Source organism: Cebus imitator, unplaced genomic scaffold (genome assembly GCF_001604975.1).
Source record: "Cebus imitator isolate Cc_AM_T3 unplaced genomic scaffold, Cebus_imitator-1.0 Scaffold108, whole genome shotgun sequence".
NCBI lineage: Eukaryota > Metazoa > Chordata > Mammalia > Primates > Cebidae > Cebus > Cebus imitator.
Genome location: NW_016107423.1, coordinates 15,795 through 38,612, shown reverse-complemented (window position 1 = coordinate 38,612; position 22,818 = coordinate 15,795). Strand labels below are relative to the sequence as shown.

At 39.6% G+C, this 22,818-nt stretch overlaps 1 protein-coding gene across 1 annotated transcript in view; it reads right to left on the bottom strand.

Annotated features, from left to right (window-relative positions):
• RXFP2 (relaxin family peptide receptor 2) overlaps positions 1–22,519 on the bottom strand; it is a 65,796-nt gene extending 43,277 nt beyond the window's left edge. The window contains exons 1-2 of the mRNA XM_017537930.2: positions 22,326–22,519; positions 3,011–3,157 (exon numbers count right to left, since the gene is read on the bottom strand). Coding sequence (XP_017393419.1) covers positions 3,011–3,157; positions 22,326–22,368 — 190 coding nt within the window. The 5' untranslated portion in view covers positions 22,369–22,519. The remainder of the gene's footprint in view (positions 1–3,010; positions 3,158–22,325) is intronic.
• Between the last annotated feature and the right edge of the window lie 299 nt (positions 22,520–22,818).

The window sequence follows — 22,818 nt, the reverse complement described above, 5'->3', positions numbered from 1 at the left end:
ATCTCTTGACCTCGTGATCCACCCGCCTCGGCCTCCCAAAGTGCTGGGATTACAGGCTTGAGCCACCGCGCCCGGCCGCAATGTTTTTTTTTTAAAAAAATAAAGGCTTTTGTCTGGGCACAGTGGCGCTTGTCTCTAACTTTAGCACTTTGGGAAGCTGAGGTGGGTGGGTTGCTTGCATGCAGAAGCTCAAACCAGCCTGGGAAACATAGGAAGACCCTCTCTCTACAAAAAATAAAAAATTAACTGGGTGTGGTGGTGCACACCTGTAGTCCTAGCTACTCGGGAGACTGAAGTGGGAGGATAGCTTAAGCCCAAGAGGTCACACAGCTACAGTGAGCCGTGATCATGGCACTGCACTCCAGCCTGGGTGACAGAGTCTCCGTCTGTCTTAAATAAATAAATAAATAAATAAACAAACAAACAAACAAATAAATAAAGGTTTTGAGTCTTACTGAGAAAAATCACATTTCCTCAATTTGTCATATATTTTCAATTTGTCTTATGTAAATATAATTTATTTGCCAAATTTTCTTCTTTTTGTGATAAATCATGTTTTTAAAAAAGGAGGCCTAATTGTGAAGTATAGTTATTTCAGTATACGCTATAAAATAATAAAATATGCATTATAATGTAAGATACTGACTTTCACACAAATACCTAAGTAAATTAAAATAATTGCCCATAGTCTGCTTCAATCCTTGGAATCTTTATTTCTATTTCTTATTAATATCCTCATTGATCCTACTATGATGGCTCCCTCACTTGCATTATTTAATTTGGGTTCAGAAATCCCCATGGAGTAAACATTCATGGTCTCTGGTTCCCATGCAGCAAAGAGGAAAGGACAAGAATTTGACTAACTTGCCCATTGGCATCCAGAGAGCTGCCTCCAAAACTGAGCACTGATTGAGTGCCTACTGTGTACTCTACTGCTCTTGACTCTAGTGATGAGACTCAGGTAAATTCTGTTTATTTTCCTAGAAAGAAACTTTTTGAGAAGAGACCTTGTGTGAGGCGTGGTGGCTCATATCTGTAATCCCAGCACTTTGGAAGGGCCAAGGCAGGCAGACCGCCTGAGGTCAGGAGTTCCAGACCAGCCTGGTCAACATGGTGAAACCCCGTCTGTACTAAAAATACAAAAATTAGCCAGGCATGGTGGCAGGTGCCTGTAATCCCAGCTACTCAGGAGTCTGAGGCAGGAGAATCACTTGAATCCAGGAGGCGGAGGTTGCAGTGAGCTGAGATCGAGCCATTGCCTTCCAGCCTGGGTGACAACAGCAAGGCTTCGCCCCCCACAAAAAAACAAAAAACTAAAACTAAAAGCAACAACAACAGTGAAAAGATAAGGCATTCTACTTTGTGCAGCGTACAGATACACCCAGGGTGCTATGATAACACACAGAAACTGCCGTCATCCTAGACCAGTGATACAGCTTCAGGGGGCCAGGGAAGCCCTCCTGGAGATGGGGACACTTAAACTGGGCCCTAAAGAATAAGTAGAAGTGATCCATGGGAAGTGTGGGCAGAGGCTGTGTCCCTCAGAGGGAGGCATGCCTGAGTACCCCGGGGAAGGACAGCAGATTTTAGAGATGCATGTGTGGGCTTTGCTGCCCCACTTCGATGGTTGGTTGGCAGTGCTGAAGAGAGGTAGCTCTCTGTGGCAGAAAACACACAGGATTCTTTCAGATTAACTAGACATGTCAGCCTCTCTTGGCATCAGTTTCCTCCAGAGAAGAATATTTTTTTGTTTCAATGAACAGAGCTGAAATTGGCGTGTAAGATGCTCTGTGATCTGGCCTCTGGTTACCCCTTCATTTCCTGTGTATATCCCTGTTCACTCTGCTTGAGTCACACACCAGCAAACACATTGTCCTGTTTCAGTCAGCCTTGGGCCTTTGCACTTGATGTTGCCTTTGCCTGGAATTCTGCCTCTCTAGAATATTTCATAGTTTCTTTCTTTTTTTTATTTAGTTCTCAATCCAAGTGTCACCATCTTAAAAAGATTTTCTCTGGTTACGTCCTTGAGGTATCCCTCCCTCCAAGTTTCTTTTTATCTCATTATCCTGTTTCATTTCCTTACTTATCATATTGAGATTATTTAATTTTTGCATACAGGTTTATCATCTTAGTTCACATTGCCCATGTGAACTCCACAATGTCAAGACACTTGTCTCCCTTGAGCTCACTGTGTCCCAGTGATTTGGAGATCTCCTGGCACATAGTGGGCACTCAGTATAGGTCTGTTTTATCAATTAATTCTCTAGCTAGGCCCATTCACACTTTATGAATATTCTTTTCTTTCTTTCTTTTTTTTTTTTTTTTTTTTTTTTTTTTTTTTTTTTTTTTTTTTTTTTTGAGATGAAGTTTCGCTCTTGTTGCCCAGGCTGGAGTGCAGTGGCACAATCTCAGCTCACTGTAACCCTGCCTCCTAGGTTCAGGTGATTCTTCTGCCTCAGCCTCCCCAGTAGCTGGGATTACAGGCGTCCACCACCACACCCAGCTAATTTTTGTTTGTTTGTTTGTTTTTGTATTTTTAGTAGAGACGGGGTTTTACCATGTTGACCAGGCTGATCTCAAACTTCTGACTTCAAGTGATCCACCTGCCTTGGCCCCCCCAAAGTGCTGGGACTACAGATGTCAGCCACCGTGCTTGGGTACTTTGTGAATATTCTTGAAGCTGAACCAAATTACCAGCCATAAGGAGGTAGTCATAGGAAGTCCCTTAAAATTAAAATGTGAGTACCAGGTAGATTTTCAAATATAATTTCAATTTTTATAAAATATAACATTTTATGACACTGTATTTCTGACTTAAGCAACCTCTATATACAAAAATTGAAGTCGTTATCACAAATACACTGGGGAGTCATTATTTGTGTTTCAAGGGGAGTCCCTACAGAACGCCAAATCAGCTTTCCTAGTTCATCACAATCATTGTCCAACCGACCCATAGTTTTGGGGTGTTCATAAAGTGAGGCACACATGCGGAGCCAAGGGGAGCACTCACCACAGTTCTCCTCGTCCGCCCTGTTCCCACAGTCATCCTTGCCATCACAGTGAAAAGCTCGGGGTAAGCACTTGGTAAGATTCCCACAGGGAAAATATCCTTTTTGGCAGGGAGGGGTGATTGGGCTACCTTCACTCAGTGCAAAATCTACATGAAAGAGGGGGCAAAAACAAAGCGTTATCATGGCCATGCTCTCTCCATGTTGTCTCATTTAATTTTCATAAGAAACATAACAGTTGAGTTCCTCTAGTGTTATTCTCGGTGCACAATTTCTTTGAATAATATTCTTAATGACAACATTTTTTTTTTTTTTTTCAGTCGGAGTCTCGCTCTGTTGCCAGGCTGGAGTGCAATGGCCTGATCTGATCTTAACTCGCTGCAACCTCCACCTCCCAAATTCAAGCGGCTCTCCTGCCTCAGCCTCCTGAGGATTATAGGCAAGTACCACCACGACTGGCTAATTTTTGTATTTTTAGTAGAGTCATGGTTATACCATGTTGGCCAGGCCAGTCTCAAACTCCTGACCTCATGATCTGCCCACCTTGGGCCCCCAAAGTGCTGGGATTACAGGTGTGAGCCACCACGCCCGGCCAATTATAACATTTTAGACAGCCATGATTACACCCAACTCTAGCTATATCAGGCACAGAATCCAGGTTCGTTTTGAATTCACTTCCACAAGGTAATCATAAACAAAACCAGATATATTGTCCTAGTTTTGTATGAAATCAAGGAGTCATACACTCTTGGAAACGGAAAGGTATAACCATGAGCTAATACAGTCAAATGTGTAGATTTATTTACTTATTAATCATTTATAAGAAGAATTTGAGGTGGCATGATAAAAATATACCTGCAAAGGGAGAGTTTAAGAGAGAGCTAGAGAGAAATCCAGAAGCACATTAGAATGAGGGCAACTAGGATTGACCATTGAACACTCATGTCTGGTGTCTACTGGGTCTACTGTTTGCCAGATGCTTCACACAGTAGTTATCATCATTAATCTTTCAGCCAGACTATGGGATGGGTGATATTATCGTTCATATTTTGGAATTAGGGAAGTTGCATACTTTGCCTGCAGTGGTTCATCTAGGAGGTGACACAGAGTGGGGTTGAATCATCCCTCTAACCCCATAGGCATACCCTTTGCCATTGTACTACGAGGCGATCGATCAATTCAGGAACCTGCATTTCAAGGAGCATAAATCAGGTCTAGATAGAAATAATCTTCTGGTGCAGGGTACATAAGAGAAGACCAATGAGAGTTGAATAACTGCTGAGCTGAATAAGAAACTAAAGAAAGGAAATATAACTGACATTTTACAAAATTATTATATCTATGAATAGGATGACCAAAACAATTCTAGCAATTTAGATGTAAGAGATATTCTTTCCATTTTGAGAGAAAACTTTTCAGAAAATAAAGAGACATGTTCATAAGTTGGGTAATAAAATTACGAAAGTCATGGATGTTTCAAAAAGGAGTTCTGGCCAGGTGCAGTGGCTCGTGCCTGTAATCCCAGCACTTTGGGAGGCTGAGGTAGGAAAATCACTTGAGGCCAGGAGTTTGTGACCAGCCTGGCCAGCATGGTGAAACTCCGTCTTTACTAAAGGACAGAAATTAGTCAGGCATGGTGGTACATGCCTGTAGTCCTAGTTACTCAGGAGGCTGCGGCAGAAGAATCACTTGAACCTGAGGGGCAGTGGTTGCAGTGAGCCAGGATGGCACCATCGCACTCCAGCCTGGGTGACAGAGCTTGACTCAAAAAAAAAAAAAAAAAAAAAAAAATTTTGGAACTTCACAGAAATTGATTTAAGGAGAGTGTAGACACAGGAATGGCTATAGGTCATTGTGACTCATTGAAGGGATAAAGGGATGTGGGCATAGTGCTCCTAACCACGCCACTGAAGGCTGGCATCATGACCATGAATTTCCTTGTGCGGATGTGGGAGGTGATATTTTTAACATAGCAAAGGAATAAGGAGCAAACTTTGAGGAACAGCATCTACTCTGTGCTGGGGATTTCCTAGTTACTTGATTTCATGTTAATGGCAACTGTGTACAGTTAGCATGATCCCCAAATAGAGATGAGGAAATGACTGAGAACACGAAGGCACATCTACTTTGGTTCTTGGGAAAATGCCCTTGTGAGGCCTGAGCCCTCCGCGCCAATGCTGCCTTGCAGAGAGATGTCCTCCCCTGAGCCCCCACAGGAGGCTCTCCTAAAGGAGGTAGAACCTACTGCTGTCATTACCATGTAATGTCATTTGTTAAAGGGTAGGAGTGGAGTTTAGGCACTAAAGCTACGTCTAAATTACAAATGCACATGAACCTTTAGTGATGTCATTAGGGAGGATGAATAGATTATCTGAGCTTGAATCGTTTAGTTCTGATGACCCTGGAGATCCAGCAGGCACTGAAAAGCAGAGCCTCTGGCCTTCTCCGGGGCAGCCGTGTGTGTGGGTGCACACCCTCAGATGTTGCCACGGCCACAACATTGGGGTCTTTTCTGACTGAGGAGGAAGACTCAGAGCATGGCTTTGGGATGCTTTTCTGCTCATTGGTGTTTTGTTCTTACAAAAGCAAAAATTATTTTCTCTGCTATTGCTGCAGTGGTGGATGAAAGATTTACTATCGGCAACTAGGCGTAAGACCAGTCAAGTCTGTGACTATTTTAGGAAGGCTTCTCTGCTGCATGGCACTGGGTTTGGCTTGTTAAGCCTGTTCATGCAGGGAGAGGCATACTGAGTCATAGATTTAAAAATCCCTTAACTTCTTGCTTGTAAAAATTTCTGTAGGAGGCAGATTTATAAAAACGGGTAGTCCTCCTGTGTTTGGAACATGAACAACAGAGAGAGAGAGAGAGAGAGAGTCAATATATCTTTGTATCGTGGCTCAGAAAATTTTTAAGGCAGTAATTTACAGTTAGAAACATTTTATTTATTTATTTTTTGAGACGGAGTCTCACTCTGTCGCCCAGGCTGGAGGGCAGTGGGGCCATCTTGGCTCTCTGCAACCTCCGCCTCCTGGGTTCAAACAATTTTCCTGTTGCAGCCTCCAAAGTAGCTGGGATTACAGGCACACAGTACCACACCCGATATTTTTTTGTATTTTTTAAAAATAGAGATGGGGTTTCACCGTGTTGCCCAGGCTGGTCGCGAACTCCTGAGCTCAGACAGTCTGCCCACCTCAGCCTCCCAAAGTGCTGGGATTACAGGCGTGAGCCACTGCTCCCAGCCTAGAAAGGTATTTTATATCACAATCCAGCATATACCTGTGATTTATATCACAATCCACACCCACACTCCAGACACACACCTGCACCCCCACACTCACTCTCATACCCACACACACTAGCACATATCCACGCACACTCATGCCCACACCCACACCCACATCCACATAATGAAAACAACATTTCCTGAAATACCATTTTTTTAAAGCTATGTGGGATGACCTCTGATCATTGCTATTCTATTCAGTTGGGAAGGGATCACAAGCCTCCAAGTTGATTTTATGATCCCCTAATGGGATGTGACCCACTATTTAAACACATTCGTTAGTGATAATGCACTCCGGAGACACTCAGACCTGGATTCGTATCCTCTCTGCCACTCACTAGCTGTGCCACCTCGAGCAGGCTACTTAACCTCTTTAAATCTTTGTTTCCCCTCCCTGAGTCCATGTGTTCTCATTGTTCAACACCAGCCTATGAGTGAGAACATGCGGTGTTTGGTTTTCTGTTCTTGTGTCAGTTTGCTGGCAGTTGGGAGGTGGGGACTAGGGGAGGGACAGCCGGTGGTAGGAAGGGTGGGGAGACATAACATGGGGAGAAATGCTGGATATAGTATGCACCTATGCAACAACCCTGCATGACCTGCACGTGCACCCCAGAACCTAAAGTAAAATTAAAAAAAAAAACCTTTGTTTCCTCCAATTTAAAGTGGAATTAATGACAGCATCTCCTTTGTGGGTGTGTTTTGGGGAATAGACAAGCTGATGCTTATGAAGTGCGGACAGCGCCTGGTCCATGGTAACACTGGGTTAATGTCAGCACACAGGCAATTTCCACACCAGGTAAGACAATAGAATGTTAAGAAGGAAGCTCTGTAAAATGGAAGCTTCCTGTGCCATCACATTTCATGATTTTTCGTGTGATTTCTTTGGAAGAAATAAAAGGGACTAAAATAAAAGCTTCCCCTACTTCTTTATGTTACTCCGTCTTGAAAGCGGTATCACATGCATGATTTGTTGTATTTCAAATTTCTTTTGAAAGCTGAAGGAGAACTGTAAATGATAAATAACCAAGGAAAATGTCCATACAACCTCCTAACAATATTTTCTTAATGTTTAGAAGAAGCGATTAAGCATTCGGTTAGAGTATTTTGAAATGGAAAGGTAAGGCAGTGTGAGTAGGATCTTTTGAAGGTGGCACATGGTGTTTCCTTCCAGGGTTTATCATGAAAATAACTGAGGGTTTTTTTTTTTCTTTCTGCTTGAGACGGAGTCTTGCTCCGTCTCCCAGGCTGGAGTACAGTGGCGCAATCTCAGCTCACTGCAACCTCCGCCTCCCATGTTCAAGCAGTCCTCCTGTCTCATCCCCCGCAGTAGCTGGGACTACAGAAGCACACCACCACACTCAGCTAATTTTTGTATTTTTAGTAGAGATGGGGTTTCATCATATTGGTCATTTGATCCACCCGCTTTGGCCTCCCAAAGTGCTGGGATTGCAGGCATGAGCCACCTCACCCGGCTGACTGTGAGTTCTTTGAGGGCTGGACCTAACTAAATGCCCATCTCACATATGCAGACCATCTAGGAGGCAGGGACAAATAAGCAATCAACTGTCATAAATAAAAGGAATCAAGATGGGTTCCTTTTCCCTAGGAAAAACAAATTGAGTCGCATCTAGCAGGTGTGGTTAAAAAAGGGGTGGAAGAGACTGAACATGTATGAATAGAACCCGTCAACTACATTTCTCATAATTCCCTATTTTCCACCCCCGAGTGGCATCTTCCTGAAGACATTTCAAAGCACAAATTTTATGTAGAAGGAAAATAAATGAATACAGTCTATTCCCTACCCTCCTCTCTCTGCGGCCTGTATCTCTGTTGTCTAACTTAGTACTTACTTGGTACTCAATAATTTTTTAAATGAACATGTGAATTAATGAGTCATTTAGAAATAAAAAAAAAGAATAGAAGGAGAGCGCTTTTCGAAATTTAAGCTTCCCAAAGCGGCAGATTTTGGCTGTTATTCTGATGAGAAAATACTGTTTAGTCTTTCATGCACTTCATTTATCATTCTGCTCTGTCATTATACAAATTAAATAATAATTAAGAACCCCTGCTGTACTTGGTACATAGTGAAAAAAGAATTGCTGACTGTCTGTAGAATGTGTATTCTGTTGTGTATTCTTCCTGCCATCTTTGAAAGTAGAAAGAAACAGTTTTGATTGAAGGTTGGGGAGGCTGAAAATGGAGGATGTCTGCATCCCCCCAATGCTGATGGCTTCTTCAGCTGATGGTTTCCATGGGACCCCTGCCAAACACACAGCTGAGGGGAGCCTTGAACATATGAAAGAGAATTGCTCAGTCATCACTCTTCTTCTGTCTTCTGGTCAATATTCTGTATGTGTCTGTGCCAAGAGATTTTAAAATGAAGTTTGGATGGCTTTTTAAAGCTATCTGGACTGCTTCCCAAGGCTATTTTTTGCTGCCTATTGACACTTTCTCTGGGTTATTGGGAAACAGCAGGTGAGAATCATATTTCAGGTCCTCAGTTTCAGAATTGATGGAGATATACAAGTCCCCTTTGCTTTCTCAATTCTCTGCCAATGCTAGTCCTACATACAGCTGAAGAAAGCCTGTATCCTCTCAGCCATATGTTCTGGCTGTAACACCAGGGACGATGGCTCCAGGAGGAGCACAGAGGGTACATGCCAAGGAGGAGTGCATCACCCTTAATGGTGTTCAACCCAAGTCAGACCACACGGCCACCGAGGAAGGCAATGGAGCTGCAGAGGGGCTATGGAAATTACTGATGAAGTCTGTGCTATCTGCTTTAAAGAGCCTACTAACTGCAGCACCAGAGGAAACATTCATTTAGCATCCAGAAAGTGTTAACTTAGTGCCTACTATATGCTGCGTTTTGTTGTCAGTCAGCAAGGCAGACAGCATCCATTCCTACCTCAGGGGCTGGGATCTTGGAGGCGGGCAGCAGCACCATCCCTGGCAGCTCCACTGAGAAGCCAAGGAGAAGCAGCTCCATCAGCTGAGTGCACCTGCCCGGAGCACCCCCCACTTCTGTGAAGAGTGAATTTTACTAAAAGTCCCCCTTTGCGGGGTGGATGATTTGTTGTTTGTTTGAAGAAAGCTAGGGAAGTCTGTCTTCAAAGGCTTTTATGTTAAGGTAGGCAAAGAGAAATTGACCTTTTGGAGGTTGTCATTGTTTTTTAAACTTGGCAATCCTACCCTTTTATGCAACTGTTTGGTCCTCCCTGCCTGGATGGTGTTTCTTGGCCACATTCATCATTATATTCAGAATTTTGATCCAGTTTCATTCACACATATTCACCCCACCTCCTTTCCATTTCAGAGATTCCTGTCCTAACAGAATTTCTCCCAACCTCTATTTTCTGTCATTTTGTTCTGGGACAAAGCCACCACTTCATGCTGCTGAAATTCCCTCAGGACACTACTCACAGGTATTCTTTTTGGCGGGGAGCAGAAAATATTACTCCTCTCCCTTTTCAGATGACTCCCTGATGTTTGAAAGACAGATTTGGGGAAATGATGCCTAACATCATGGAACAGAGTGTAGGCTCAATACAAAAAAAAAAAAAAAAAAGAATTTCAAACTGCCAACATCATACTTAACAGGGATGGATGTCAGCCCCACATCCTCCTTGCCTGGGTGCCTTTATGTGGGTCACGAACAGAATACTGTGGCCCTTGTGGGTTATCAGGGATTTAAGAGAATAAGGAGGACTTCTCTTCCAAAAGTATTATTTCTGCTGACTGGTAAACTGCCAAAACTCCAACTTTAGAGATGCATTATTTTAGGTTAAAATCTTATCTTTTATGTAATGTAAAATTCATCTTGTTCTGCGTGAGTTGAGAGACTACCTTCTTCCTAAAGCCTGGCTGAGAGCAGTGAATGGAGAGAATGGGTAGTGTGGTGGGTGAAGGCGAGGAGACCATGGAAAGGATGGAAAGGGGGATTGTGAAGGAGACAGGTGAGAGGAAGCCCGATGGGAACTTGGTTTGGGAAATGTGGAGAGAAGGTGGTACCTTGGTTCCTTTGCCTCTCTCTGTCTTTTAATTCCTCTCAGAGGCATTAAATGCTATGACACATGGAACTTCCACGGCCATTCTTCCTCTTAGTGGGAATTGTCCCAGATTCTGTTCCTATCCACTTATGAATGTACCTGCATCCCAAGCTGCAGTGTGTGTTTGGGCAGGACCCGCCTCATGCAAGTGTGGGTACTGTCAACATAGGCTGCTCTTGCTGAGTGTATGGAAACTGCACAGGACTAGACCAAGGCCCTGGATGCTTCTTCTGTGTTGCACAAAGAATGGAAGTCTCTTTTCCTTCCCTTAGTAAAGCCTTCCATCTATGTTCTGTATTCCACTCGACCTCACTTTCTCAGGCTCTGCATTCATTGTTTCCTTTCTTTCCTATATTATATGCATATTTTTTGGCATGGATTTTCACTCTTGTTGCCCAGGCTGGAGTGCAATGGCGTGATCTCGGCTCACTGCAACCTCCACCTCCTGGGTTCAAGTGATTCTCCTGCCTCAGCCTCCCAAGTAGCTGGAATTACATGTGTGTGCCACCGCGCCTGGCTCATGTTTTCTTGTATTTTTAGTAGGGATGATATTTTACCATGTCAGTTAGGCTGGTTTTGAACTCCTGACCTCAAGTGATCCACCCACCTCGGCCTCCCAAAGTGCTGGGATTATAGGCGTGAGCCACTGCTCCAGGCTATTTTCAATATCTTTGTCTCTCCATTGTACAGCTCCCATCTTCAAAACAAATAAACCAGTCAACCAACCCAAATCCTGTTATATTTGCCTGCCTGTAAATCTGATATACTCACCTCCCCTTCACGATTAAATTTCTCAGAAGAACCATACAAGTAAGTCAGTGTCTCTACTTCCTTATCACACTTTTGTTCTTAAATCCACAGCTTCCATCTTGACCTTGCTGCTCCACTGACATTCTTATCACCAGAATCTCTATTGTCCTTTTTGACACTAAATCCAATGGCTCTTTTATAGTCCTTGTCTTGCTTGGTGTCCTGCATTTGACACGTCCAACCTTGGTCACCAGGTTAAGCTTTTTTCCCTCCATATTTTCTAAAGATTCCTTTTCTTCCTCTTTATCTCCTTAATTCATTGGCTCTGTTTACTTTGTCAGTACACCGAGGTTTCTAGACTTTTGCATTTCTTAGACCAAATAAATTCAATTAAAGAATTTAGAGAAACTTGCCAAAAGTTACTGATGTTTTAGTTTGTAAAATAAGGATGGTTTAAAAACCCTGAGTTACCACATATTTTAACATTGATTTATTAGAAAAGTAGTATTTTATTGTTAAAAATTAGAACGTATTTACAGAAGAAAAGACAATCTTTTCAAAGGAATACGTTTGGCTTTATGAAAAATGTATTCCTTTGAAAAGACTGTCTTTCATCTAATTCATGCTGATGAGATGGTGAAACTTTCATTACTGACAGCAATAGTCAGGAACAGCGTTTGGAACTACGTGTGAGAAAACGGAATCTGGAAATGCAACCAGAATTCTTTAGGGAGGTTAGCCCTCTGTTCTGTAACCCACAAATATTTTCTCGCAGTTTGTCACTTGTCTTTTACTCTGCTTATGAGAGGCTCCAGAGGTGGAACTACCAGATCCTGACGTTAAAATAACTATGAAAGGCTGGGCGCAGTGGCTTATGCCTGTAATCCTAGCACTTTGGCAGGCCGAGGTGGATGGATAACTAGGTCAAGACATCGAGACCATCCTGGCCACCAGGATGAAACCCTGTCTCTACTAAAAATACAAAAATTAGCTGGGCATGGTGGCACACACCTATAGTCCCAGCTACTTGGGAGCCTGAGGCAGGAGAATTACTTAAGCCCAGGAGGCAGAAGTTGCAGTGAGCCGAGATAGTGCCAGGGCACTCCAGCCTGGCAACAGAGCGAGACTGTCTCAAGAAACAAAACAAAGCAAACAAACAAACTACACAAACTAAAAATAGAAGGTAACTTACTTGATTTAATTAAGCGTAGTTATCTATAAGACCCCACAGCATGTGAGTGAGTTTTTGAAGGCTTTCCCTTTGAGACTGGGAAGAGGACAATGATGTCCACTATTACTATATCTATTTGTTATTGTATTGGAGGGCTTAGCCAGTGGAGTTAAGCAAGGAAAGTAAATTAATGGTATATATATTGGAAGAGAAGACGTAACACAGTGATTTAATATATAATTTGGTGTGACTATTAAAAGACATAAAACAGTGATTTAATAAATAATATGGTATGAATATTAAAATCCAAAATAATAAATTATTAGTATTGGTGAGTTTTGCAAAGTTTCTGTAAAGTCGATTATATTTTTAAATATTAGCAACAATTAGACAATGAAATGTTTTTTAAAAACACACCTTTTACTATAGCATGAACAGGGTCATGTATTTAGGAATAAATGTAACAAAAATGGGCAAGCCATTTACGTAAAGTATATACTATTAGAGAAAGACATTAAAACCTAAATAAGTGGAAGACAATATTTTAAAGATGTTCATTCTTTCCCCAAATCAATCTATAGAATCAAAGCAATCTGAACAAAAATCCTGAGAGCATGTGTGTAGGAATGGATAAGTTGATTCTCAAAGGCAGCATGTGGAAATGCAAAAGAACAGGAAGAGCCAAGCCAACACTGAAGAAGGAGAACAAGGAGAGAGGACTCATTATCAGTATGGCAAGACTTATTATAGTGGTACAATAGTTCAGACAGCGTCATGTCAGTACAAAGATTGAAAAATAGACCAATGGAACAGAATAGAAAGTTTGGAAAAAGCCAGACACACATGTAATCACTTGTACCACAGAGCAGTGAGGATGGTCAATTCCAGGTAGAATAGATTGAAATATGAAATGTGAAACAATATAATTTCTAGTAGATAACATAAGAGAAAATTTTTTATGATTGTGAGGTAGATGTATTAAGGAGAATACAAAGAAGAAAACTCAAACAAAAACACAAATCATAAAGGAAAAGATAACTAAATTAGATGATATAAAAATTAAGAATGTATTTTTAAAAAGTCATCATTAAGAGAGGTAAAAACAAGCTGAAGAGTAGAAGATATTTGCAAAGTGTCTGTAATTAGCAAACGTATAGACGTCCTACTAATCAATAAAGAAAAAATGAACAGTAAATAGAAAAATGGGCAAGAGACTTGTATAGGTACTGAACAAAAGGATATTTGAATGACAAAAAACATCTGAAAGGGTATTAAATCTAATTCATAATCAGGGAAATGCAAATTAAAACCACAATAAATATCACTAAGATTACTAGCATGGGTATAATTTTTTTTTAAAAAGCCCAGCAATACACTATTTGGTGAGGATGTAAAATCATGCAAATTCTCATACACTGGTGGGAGTGTTAATTGGAACAGCTGCTTTGGAAAACAGTTTGTCATTATCTAAGTTTGAAGTTGTGTAAACCCTATGAGTCAGTAGATTTACTTCTAGGTAAATGCCCATAGAAATTCATGCACATGTGCACCAAGAGATTCATGTAAGAATATTCACAGAAGCATTATTCATAATAGCCCCAAGCTAGAAACAATCCAAGGATCTTTGAAAAATAAAATGGATGAAAACTTGTGGAATATTCCTCAATGACATGCTATATAATCTTGAAAATGAACAAATCCAAAGTGATTTCAGATCAAGCAGGGCCAGTTGACAGTTCTCCTTCAGTTTTACAATTATCTTGTATTCAGTTAGGAAAACATTCCTGGCAGCCCTGACTTTTAAGATAATTAAGATGCTAAGATTGTAGCATGTGGTATTCTGTGTATCTAAACTGAAATTACATTTTAGATACATTTCCTATTTCTTTGATATTCATCCCAGAAATTATTTTTGTAAAAACTTTACTGAGACCTTCCCAAACCACTCCTCAGTACAATCTTACCTTTTCTTCTACGCAAACCATCTTGCACATACCTCTATGTAATATTTATAGCATGTCATTATTATTGTATTAGGCTGGTGCAAAAATAAATTACAGTTTTTGCCATTAAAAGTAAGGGAATTTATTTTATTAATTTTGATTCTCTCAATGGCTAGAAAAGTTTTCAGTTCTTAGTATATAGCAGCTGCCTCAAAAATTGTTGTCTAAACTTAACATTTTCAGGAATAGCAATGCCGTTTCTGTAAGTGAGCCACATAGACCTAAAGCTACATATGTGGGAGTGGAGAGCACATGAGCACTTCAGTGATAATCCACGTCAGAAGCTCAGGCCAAACTTGGGCGTACATCTGCTGCCTATGACATCAATGTAGGTTGAGTGCATATAATAGCTTTATGCTCCTTTTCTTTTTTTCATTTATCTTACACCAATGGTTCAGTTTTTTAAGTGAAAAACTTGCTTGGCACTGTCTTCTGGTTTTTTTTTTTTAGCCATCTTCTATGGAAGAGGAGCGGTGACAAAGGGCCTCTCCTAATTTTTCAGCTGTAATCTATATAGGCTGGGGCAAGGCAGCCCATAAAATTTTGAGAACCGGGTCATAGCACAGGTAATTTTATCATCCTTTATTCTTTTCAAGACTTGCAATTCACAGGTAAAGTGAACAAAAATAACAGCATTTGCCTAAGCCTGTGCTTTTAGGGAGGGCAACTTATTTTTCAAGTAGTTAATTTTAACTTTAGTTATTACAGTAAGAATGGTGTTTTAAAGTGGGAAACAGGAAACAGCCAAAAAGGAAATGGCTTCAAATAAGGGAACAGCGTTTTTCCGTAACACTCAGTGTAGATTATTATCCTTTCCTATGAATAAGAAAGTTTACATGGAGACTATCATCTCACCCGCAGACTGAATTTGAGGCTTTTACAGGCATATTTTATAGTGACTCTCAAGGCAGAATGAAAGAGAATCCGTATCTGCCACATTTCTTATACACCATGGGTTTAATGGAAGGAAATTAGGAGTAGAAATGTCTACAGCAATAGATATACTATTTTTAGACTATGGGGTTGAAACAGAATGTCCCAGACAAGGTGTGAATCAGAGGAAAAGAGAGAGGCCTATCTAATTAATGTCTGCTGGCTGAGCTATAATCGAGTAAAAATTGGATAATGAAAGCCAAGTGACGAATAAGAAGTAGAATCTGGCTCCAAATCAGAAGAGATTCTTCCTTAGCCATTTGTGTTATGGGTTTATTAATTTCTCTTAAAGGCAGGAGTGGTAATTAACATCAAGACTGCTCTATAGGTAAACTAGCATATTAATTACAGTTTTTGAATTATACTATTTGTTAAGAAACTTTATATTGATAATTAGACAATGTAGATTCAGCCATTCCCTTACCAGATACTTAATTTGTTTTTATTGTCCTCACATTTAAAACACCATTTCAAGTAGAAGTAATGTGTTAAATAATCCAAGTGAATCCAATGAGCAATCCTAGTACATACAAAGAATATAACAAAAATTAGCATCTCAAAGAAAAGAAAGCCCATGTATATTTTGAGCAGTTTTTCCAGGGGTATGATCTATGGAATAGGTTTATCAGAACCACCTGGCTGCTACCTAAATGTCCAGACCCCACGGCCCACCATAGACCTATTGAATCCTCAGGGGCGGAAGTTCTGGAATCTTTGACATCATGACAAGCGGTTCTTGGAAACTAGATAATTATGTAAGTATTGTGGATGAAGCAGAGAGATTATTTGGTATGCCGAAAGCCAAACACTAGTCCATGTCAAGGCTATGACTTGAACATGGGTTTGCTGACCCCAAATCCAGCATCCTTGTTGCTCTCCTAATCTGTTAATGTTTGTGTAGCACTTTACTTCATGATTCCAAATCTCTGTTGTATATGCTCACCCACGTCTACTCTTTGAAAATGCTCAATCTGAAAGACAAAAGCTACCTTCTTTGCTAAACTTCTGGATCAAGGTCATCCATTGTGAGAAAACTCTGAATATGTTTTCACACCATACTCTTCCATAGACACAGAAAAAATTGATATTATATTTTTTTTATTAAAACATTTAGGTTATAGGAGAGAAAGCTCTCCATAGAACATGAATTCAGAAAAAGCCACTTGTTCTGCAGGGAGGTGGGACTGGAGAAGCAATCAGAGCTGAGCCCAATGCCAGTTTGAGAAAGGGGCTTAGTGCAGCCCAACTGGCAGAGGCTGGGATCTCCTGAAGCCAAGGACTGGGACTGAACCCCTGACAATGCATAGGGCATGGTATAACTGACCACCAAGAATGTGATTTAAATAATGCTTCTTGCCCATGGCCAACAGGGAAAGGAGTGGTAATACCTCTGTAAATGGGCATGAGATTTGGAACTGGATCACCCACAGGCACAAACCCTGCGATGTGACAGTTTAGATCTGAACATTCCCTGGGTTATATGGAAGTACTTTTTGAGACTACTTTGGGGAGCTGTGTGCAGGAGAAACATTCTTCCAACTTTACAAAAATGTCCAGGGCTCCAAAAAATGGAGAATTCATCCCTGGGAAATTAGGAGATGATAGAACTTTTTTTTTTTTTTTTTTGAGGCAGAGTCTTGCTCTGCTGTCCAGGCTGGAGTACAGTGGCGTGATCTCAGCTCACTGCAACCTCCTCCTCCCAGATTCAAGTGATTCTCCTGCCTCAGCCTCCCGAATAGCTGGGATTATAGGCGCCTGCCACCACATTAGGCTAATTTTTGTGTTTTTAGTAGAGATGGGGTTTCATTGTGTTGACCAGGCTGGTCTCGAATTCCTGACCTCAAGTGATTCACCTGCTTTGGCCTCCCGAAGTGCTGGGATTATAGGCTTTTTTTTTTTTTTTTTNTTTGAGATGGAGTCTCACTCTCTTGCCCAGCTGGAGTGCATCCGGGGGGGAGTGCAGTGGCACAATCTTGACTCACTGCAATCTCCACCTTGTGGGTTCAAGCAATTCTCCTACCTCAGCCTCCCAAGTAGCTGGGACTATGGGCATGCACCACCATGCTTGGCTAATTTTTTGTATTTTTAGTAGGGACAGGGTTTCACCATGTTGGCTAGGCTGGTCTCGAATTCCTGACCTCAGGTGGTCTGCCCACTTCAACCTCCCAAAGTGCTGGGATTACAGGTGTGAGCCACTGCGCCCAGCCGATAGAGCTTTAAAGACTAGTTTAAACGCTGCATGATTAAATTTCTCAGAGAAGTAATGGAAGGAAGATATCATAAAATAAGAATGAAAGTTTATGAAACCCAAACAGACAGCTTTAAACACAGCGGGAGTGATTGGAATAAATCATATAGTAACTGAAAAAAAAACCTAGTGATTGAATAGAAAATAAACTAGAATCAGAGAAAAGGAGAATTAGTTAAAATTATCTTTCCTTTATCAGATACATTCTATTAACACTGAATTTCCTTGGGCAAATTAAAAACCCATTATACCACTCAAGAATAATATGGCATAGAACAGTTGGTGATCTGAAGAGGAGGATGGCTAATAGAGATCTGTACCATCACAGAAGAAACCCTTTGGAGAGATATGATGCAGAATTTATAATATTTTTTTAATTTTAGAAAGTTAATACACATGCTATAAGCTATGTAACATTTCCTACAGGCCTGGGGCAAAATTCCGTAACCAAACACATGAACATTTTTCTATAGCACAATGTATGAAATTTTACAATAGGTGCATAAAGAGTTTTAAATAGCTCCTGGCCAATTCTGACCAGATTTTGTAGGCAAAGGTGATCAGCTCAGTTTTCTGAGCTTTCTGCATTTCAGAATTGTAGACAAATTATGGCACCTAGATAAAGACAGCATGCCAGTATTGAAGTAATACAGAAATGCAATACTCATTTGGTGCTGTTTGGGCAGGTACTCTAGAAAGCAACAGACATGGTGACCACTGGCCAGGTCAGGAGACTGTGGTGATAGAGACAAATAATAGAAAGAAGGCAAGGGCCAAAAAAGGGAGACAAAGAAGATCCAGGAAGCCCCTGGGGAGGGAGCTCGGCAAAGACAGGAGGCAATCAGAGACAGGAATACTTGAGGAAGGGGGCAAATCGAGGGATAGATGTCCTCCAAAGTGGAAATGAAAAGGCAGATGTGACCAGTCAGGATGGAGCAGGTGTGAGTTACGGAGAATGGGATGTAGCCAGGACAAAGGCTTAGCTGGAGCTGATGGGAACTCAGAGCAAGAGAGTGGAAGAGCAGATTCAAGGAGAGCAGAGGGGAGATTTCAGAGATGAGAACACCAGGAAGACAAGGATGGGGTTAGGAGAGTGAGACAGAAATGGAGGGAAAACAGGCTGGGAGAGCAGCTGAGACAGATGCCTGCAAAGGCGAGGAGGAGAGGAGGATAAAGAACGGTGGGAAGAGAAAGCACAAAGAGAGAGACAGCAGGGAGGGTATGGGCAAGAAGAAGGGAGAGGCTTGAACAGGAACAAAGGGGCCAGAGTCAGAACAGTGGGAAGGGGCAGGATAGGAAAGGAGAACTTTATCAATCACATTGAACATATTGTAAAGGCTTTTTACTTTGTAATAAAGTTAAATTTTTCAATCACAATTCTTTTTTTTTAAATTTTGAGACGGAGTCTCGTTCTGTCTGTCGCCTAGGCTGGAGTACAGTGGCACAGTCTCGGCTCACTGCAACCTCTGCCTCCCAGGTTCAAGCGATCTTCCTGCCTCACCCTCCCAGGTAGCTAGGACCATAGGTGTGCACCACCCTACCTGTCTAATTTTTTTGTATTAGTAGAGATGGGATTTCACCATGGTTCCCAGGCTGATCTCGAACTTTTGACCTCAAGTGATTCACTCGCCTCCCAAAGTGCTGGGATTACAGGTGTGCAACACAGCATGGCCTCAATCTCAATTCTTTTTGTATCCTAAAACACTCAAAAATCGGTTTATCACATGACTGTTGAATTAGCTGTTTTATTTTGGCTTTGGGGCACTTTTCTGATAACAACATTGACTTTCAATGTGAACTTAATTTTTAAAAATACATACAAAACACCTGGAAGTACAGGTGAGCAAAGCCTATGAGAGGCTTGTTTTTTGTTTTTAGATAATTAGACCTCTAATTCCACTACTACTTCACATGTGAAACAAACACACTCATTTTACATAATGAATGTAAAGTCATATATTTACCAAATAACTAAACCAAGCTGTTCTGGGCTCTTAAATAGATAAGTATTCCTAAAAATTCAGTGCAGTTTTTGTAGCATAACTATTTACACAGAATCATTCTTTGTTAATTGAATTTTATTTGGGTTACTATAATCCAGAATAAAAATGTGCCATTTTTTTTTTTTAACATCAACCTATTAGAAAGCAGCATCCCAATTTTGCCTTTAAAATTGACATGGCGGGCAATTTTGTCACTTCAAGTGAGAGGCCTTAAAACTCTTTGATTACATCTGGTCGTATTTATTCACAGTAAGATGAACACACGAGTAAGCATCTGTTGTGAGATGTATTTAGCTGGTGTCTTCAGAGATAACACATCTCTAAAGGTTTTAACTCCCATGTTCCCGATCTTTTTCCTCCTCCCTCACAGTGGGTTCCGTTCAGCCAGCAAGCAGGTCAGTCTTCGGGATGACTGGCTTGAAATGTAATTGATTTTCACAACTATCCACAGCATGAATGTAAAGGTGTGAAATTAAAATTCAGATGAAAAAGCTTGCCTCAAGTCAGAGTGACATCCCTATTTAAAGGCCCATCCCAGGCGTGTCTTGAGCCTGGCCATTAGGGGGCAGTCAAACACTGCTTCCTTCAAAACACTGCTCAGGTCGAGTTTTGGATAACTGCGTATTTTGGAGGTTAAGTAAATTACTTGAGTAAGTAGCAATTGGTAGTTACCAAGTAGCAGCTTCAATACTTCATGCTTTTAATTTCCTACATAAGCCCCTGTTTTTGATTTGTAATAATGTCCCTAATTTGTCCATTAAGAAATGTTTTTTTAAAAAGTGGTTTGAAGCTGGTTAACAAAGAGACACAGTGAATTAATTAATGATAAAATACACGTAATAGTAATAAGATATGTTATGTGTAGTTATCTATTACTGCCTGTAGCTTAAGGCAGCCAATATCACTCATTCTTTAGGCACTCCAGAGTGATAATGGTCAGAGGAGAAAAGACAACCATATAATTTCTAATTTTCTATTGTGTTTAGATCTGGCCTAAGAGTCTATCACAAATATTATATAAATTAAAAAGACAACCTTTACTCTTAGTCAATTCTAAATGAGCTTTCTTTGGTTACTATGAAAAGCCTTACCATTTTAATTGTCCACAATTTTATCGTAAAAAGAAATAAGTTTTACTAATTATATAGCAAATCCTATTATTTTTGTAAGTAGGAGTAAGATGTCAAAGCATTGATTAATGTGTCTTGCTTTGAAAATAAATCATTTTAAACATAAAGGTTTAAATTAGCAGTCAAAAGTAATATAAAATTAGAAAATAAAACTTTCCAGAGAATTATAATTAATCCGTAAATATGTATTAAGTTGGTACTAGGAGTTTGAAATATGGCATTTACTTAGAAATAAAATCAAACAAAAATTATCTAATTGAATTTTTGTTTTCGTTTAAAGGATGCCTTTACACATGGTAAATCACAAATGTTATTTTGGTAATAGATGTTTTTCATCTCATAAAAGGTTTAAGCAAAATCAGTTAAATGCATTATCATGAGTAAAGGCAAAAGTATAGTAAAACTGGTTAACTATGGTTACAGTCCTACATATTAAATAATTTTTTAAGGGTACACATGATCTCTATGACATGTCTTAAATCCAAGAAACTACTTTGTAGCTGTATATTCTTAAAATCATATAAAATTGAATATTCAAATGTGGATAGAACATGAATTTCTAAAGTAGGACCTTAAATCAAAGAAATACACCGCCTGCTACAACTGTATTGCATGCATGATGAGTTCCTATACTGTTTCCCCATCGTCGACACTTAGCTTTTCATGTAAGAGATATTAAAATATAAACTAAAAGTCATGCTAGGTGTATGGAGATATATATTTTTAAATACCTGAAGGAAAGTTTTAGTATTATTTTAAATTCAAAATAAAATTGAGATATTTTAAGTCTTTTAAAAATCTTTTGTTTGTTAGAAGTTTTAAAATAATACTTGATAAGTATTGCCTTTTATTTCAAGATTTAAAATATTCACTTGGAATCCACTTAATAAAATCGAATATTTAAAAATCCTAAAACAAATTTCTCAGAAAATAAAAATAATTTCAAATTTTAACCTTTATTCTCAGAGGCTTATCAAAATTCTTTAAGAAAAAATACAAATTAAAATAGAAACATTTTTGAATAATAATAAGCCCCAGCAAACCTTGGGTATAATTAATAGGTTGTTTATGAAGGAATAGGCTGACAACAAGTCTTTTTCTTTAAAACCAAGTAAAGATTTAGGTTTTATTTTTTGGTCAGCTTTACAATGAAAATATTACTGACTTAAAAATTAAGAGTTTGACTGAAATAAAAATGTCCACAAATTAAAAACAAAAGAAAATTATCTAACTAAATGCACTTTTATGGATTTTTAATAACTTTATTTTAGACAGGTTTACTTTTAGAGACGGATACTGGTTTTTAGATCTGCCTGTAGCTTTGGAGTTTCCAGTTTAATTACGTTAATACAAGATAGTTACTAACAATTACATGAATTTTATGGACAGGTTGAAATTCCACAAAACACAATTTTAGTTTATTAATAGTTTATTAATTTGTCATACTTTTTAAAACCAATCCTAAAAATGTTTTCTACATTTTAATTGATAGTCAACATCATTTTTTGAAATATTTTATTTACAGCTTTACTAACATACAAAGCCATGTTTCTATGAAAAATTTGTTGCATCTAAAAATTACTAGGCTATATGGGACTACAAGCAATTAATGATAATGACAAATACAAGGCAAATTTGATGTCTGTTTTTTTAAACACCCCAATAAATGTATTACAACTGCCATAGAACTAAATAGAAATGTAATTTTTGGGAATTGCACTTACAGCGAGAAAGTAGCAGCCTTACCTTTGACATTGATGAGAACGATGAAATGAAGTAGAAGGAACATTGCAATCAATCTGAGGCTGAAGAGATGTTTAAAACCAGAAAAAGAATAATAAGCTTACAGCAATTGAGTTATTAGACGTATCCTCCTCATACCTCAGAAGGAGTTCTGATAGAGTAACTTGGGTGCCTCCCATGGTCTGAGCATGCTCACAGCTAGAACTTCACTGGCATGAGGGGAGACAGATTCTTGTCACTATGCAGGCTGTCTTTCTTGTTCTTTCTTTTTTATTTCATTTTAGTTTAAATCTACAGTTGTGTTCTTCATCACTCATTCATTATGATGTGTAAAAGGAGGTATAATAGGACTGTGGTATTATTAGATAAAAAACATTTTTTAATCACTTAAAATATTTTTTCCTCCAAAGCATGTACAACAATTTGCTCTTGTTTAAATCCAAACATATATCGAAGTTCTTAAATATGAAGGAGATAGGCTTACACTGAATAGGCT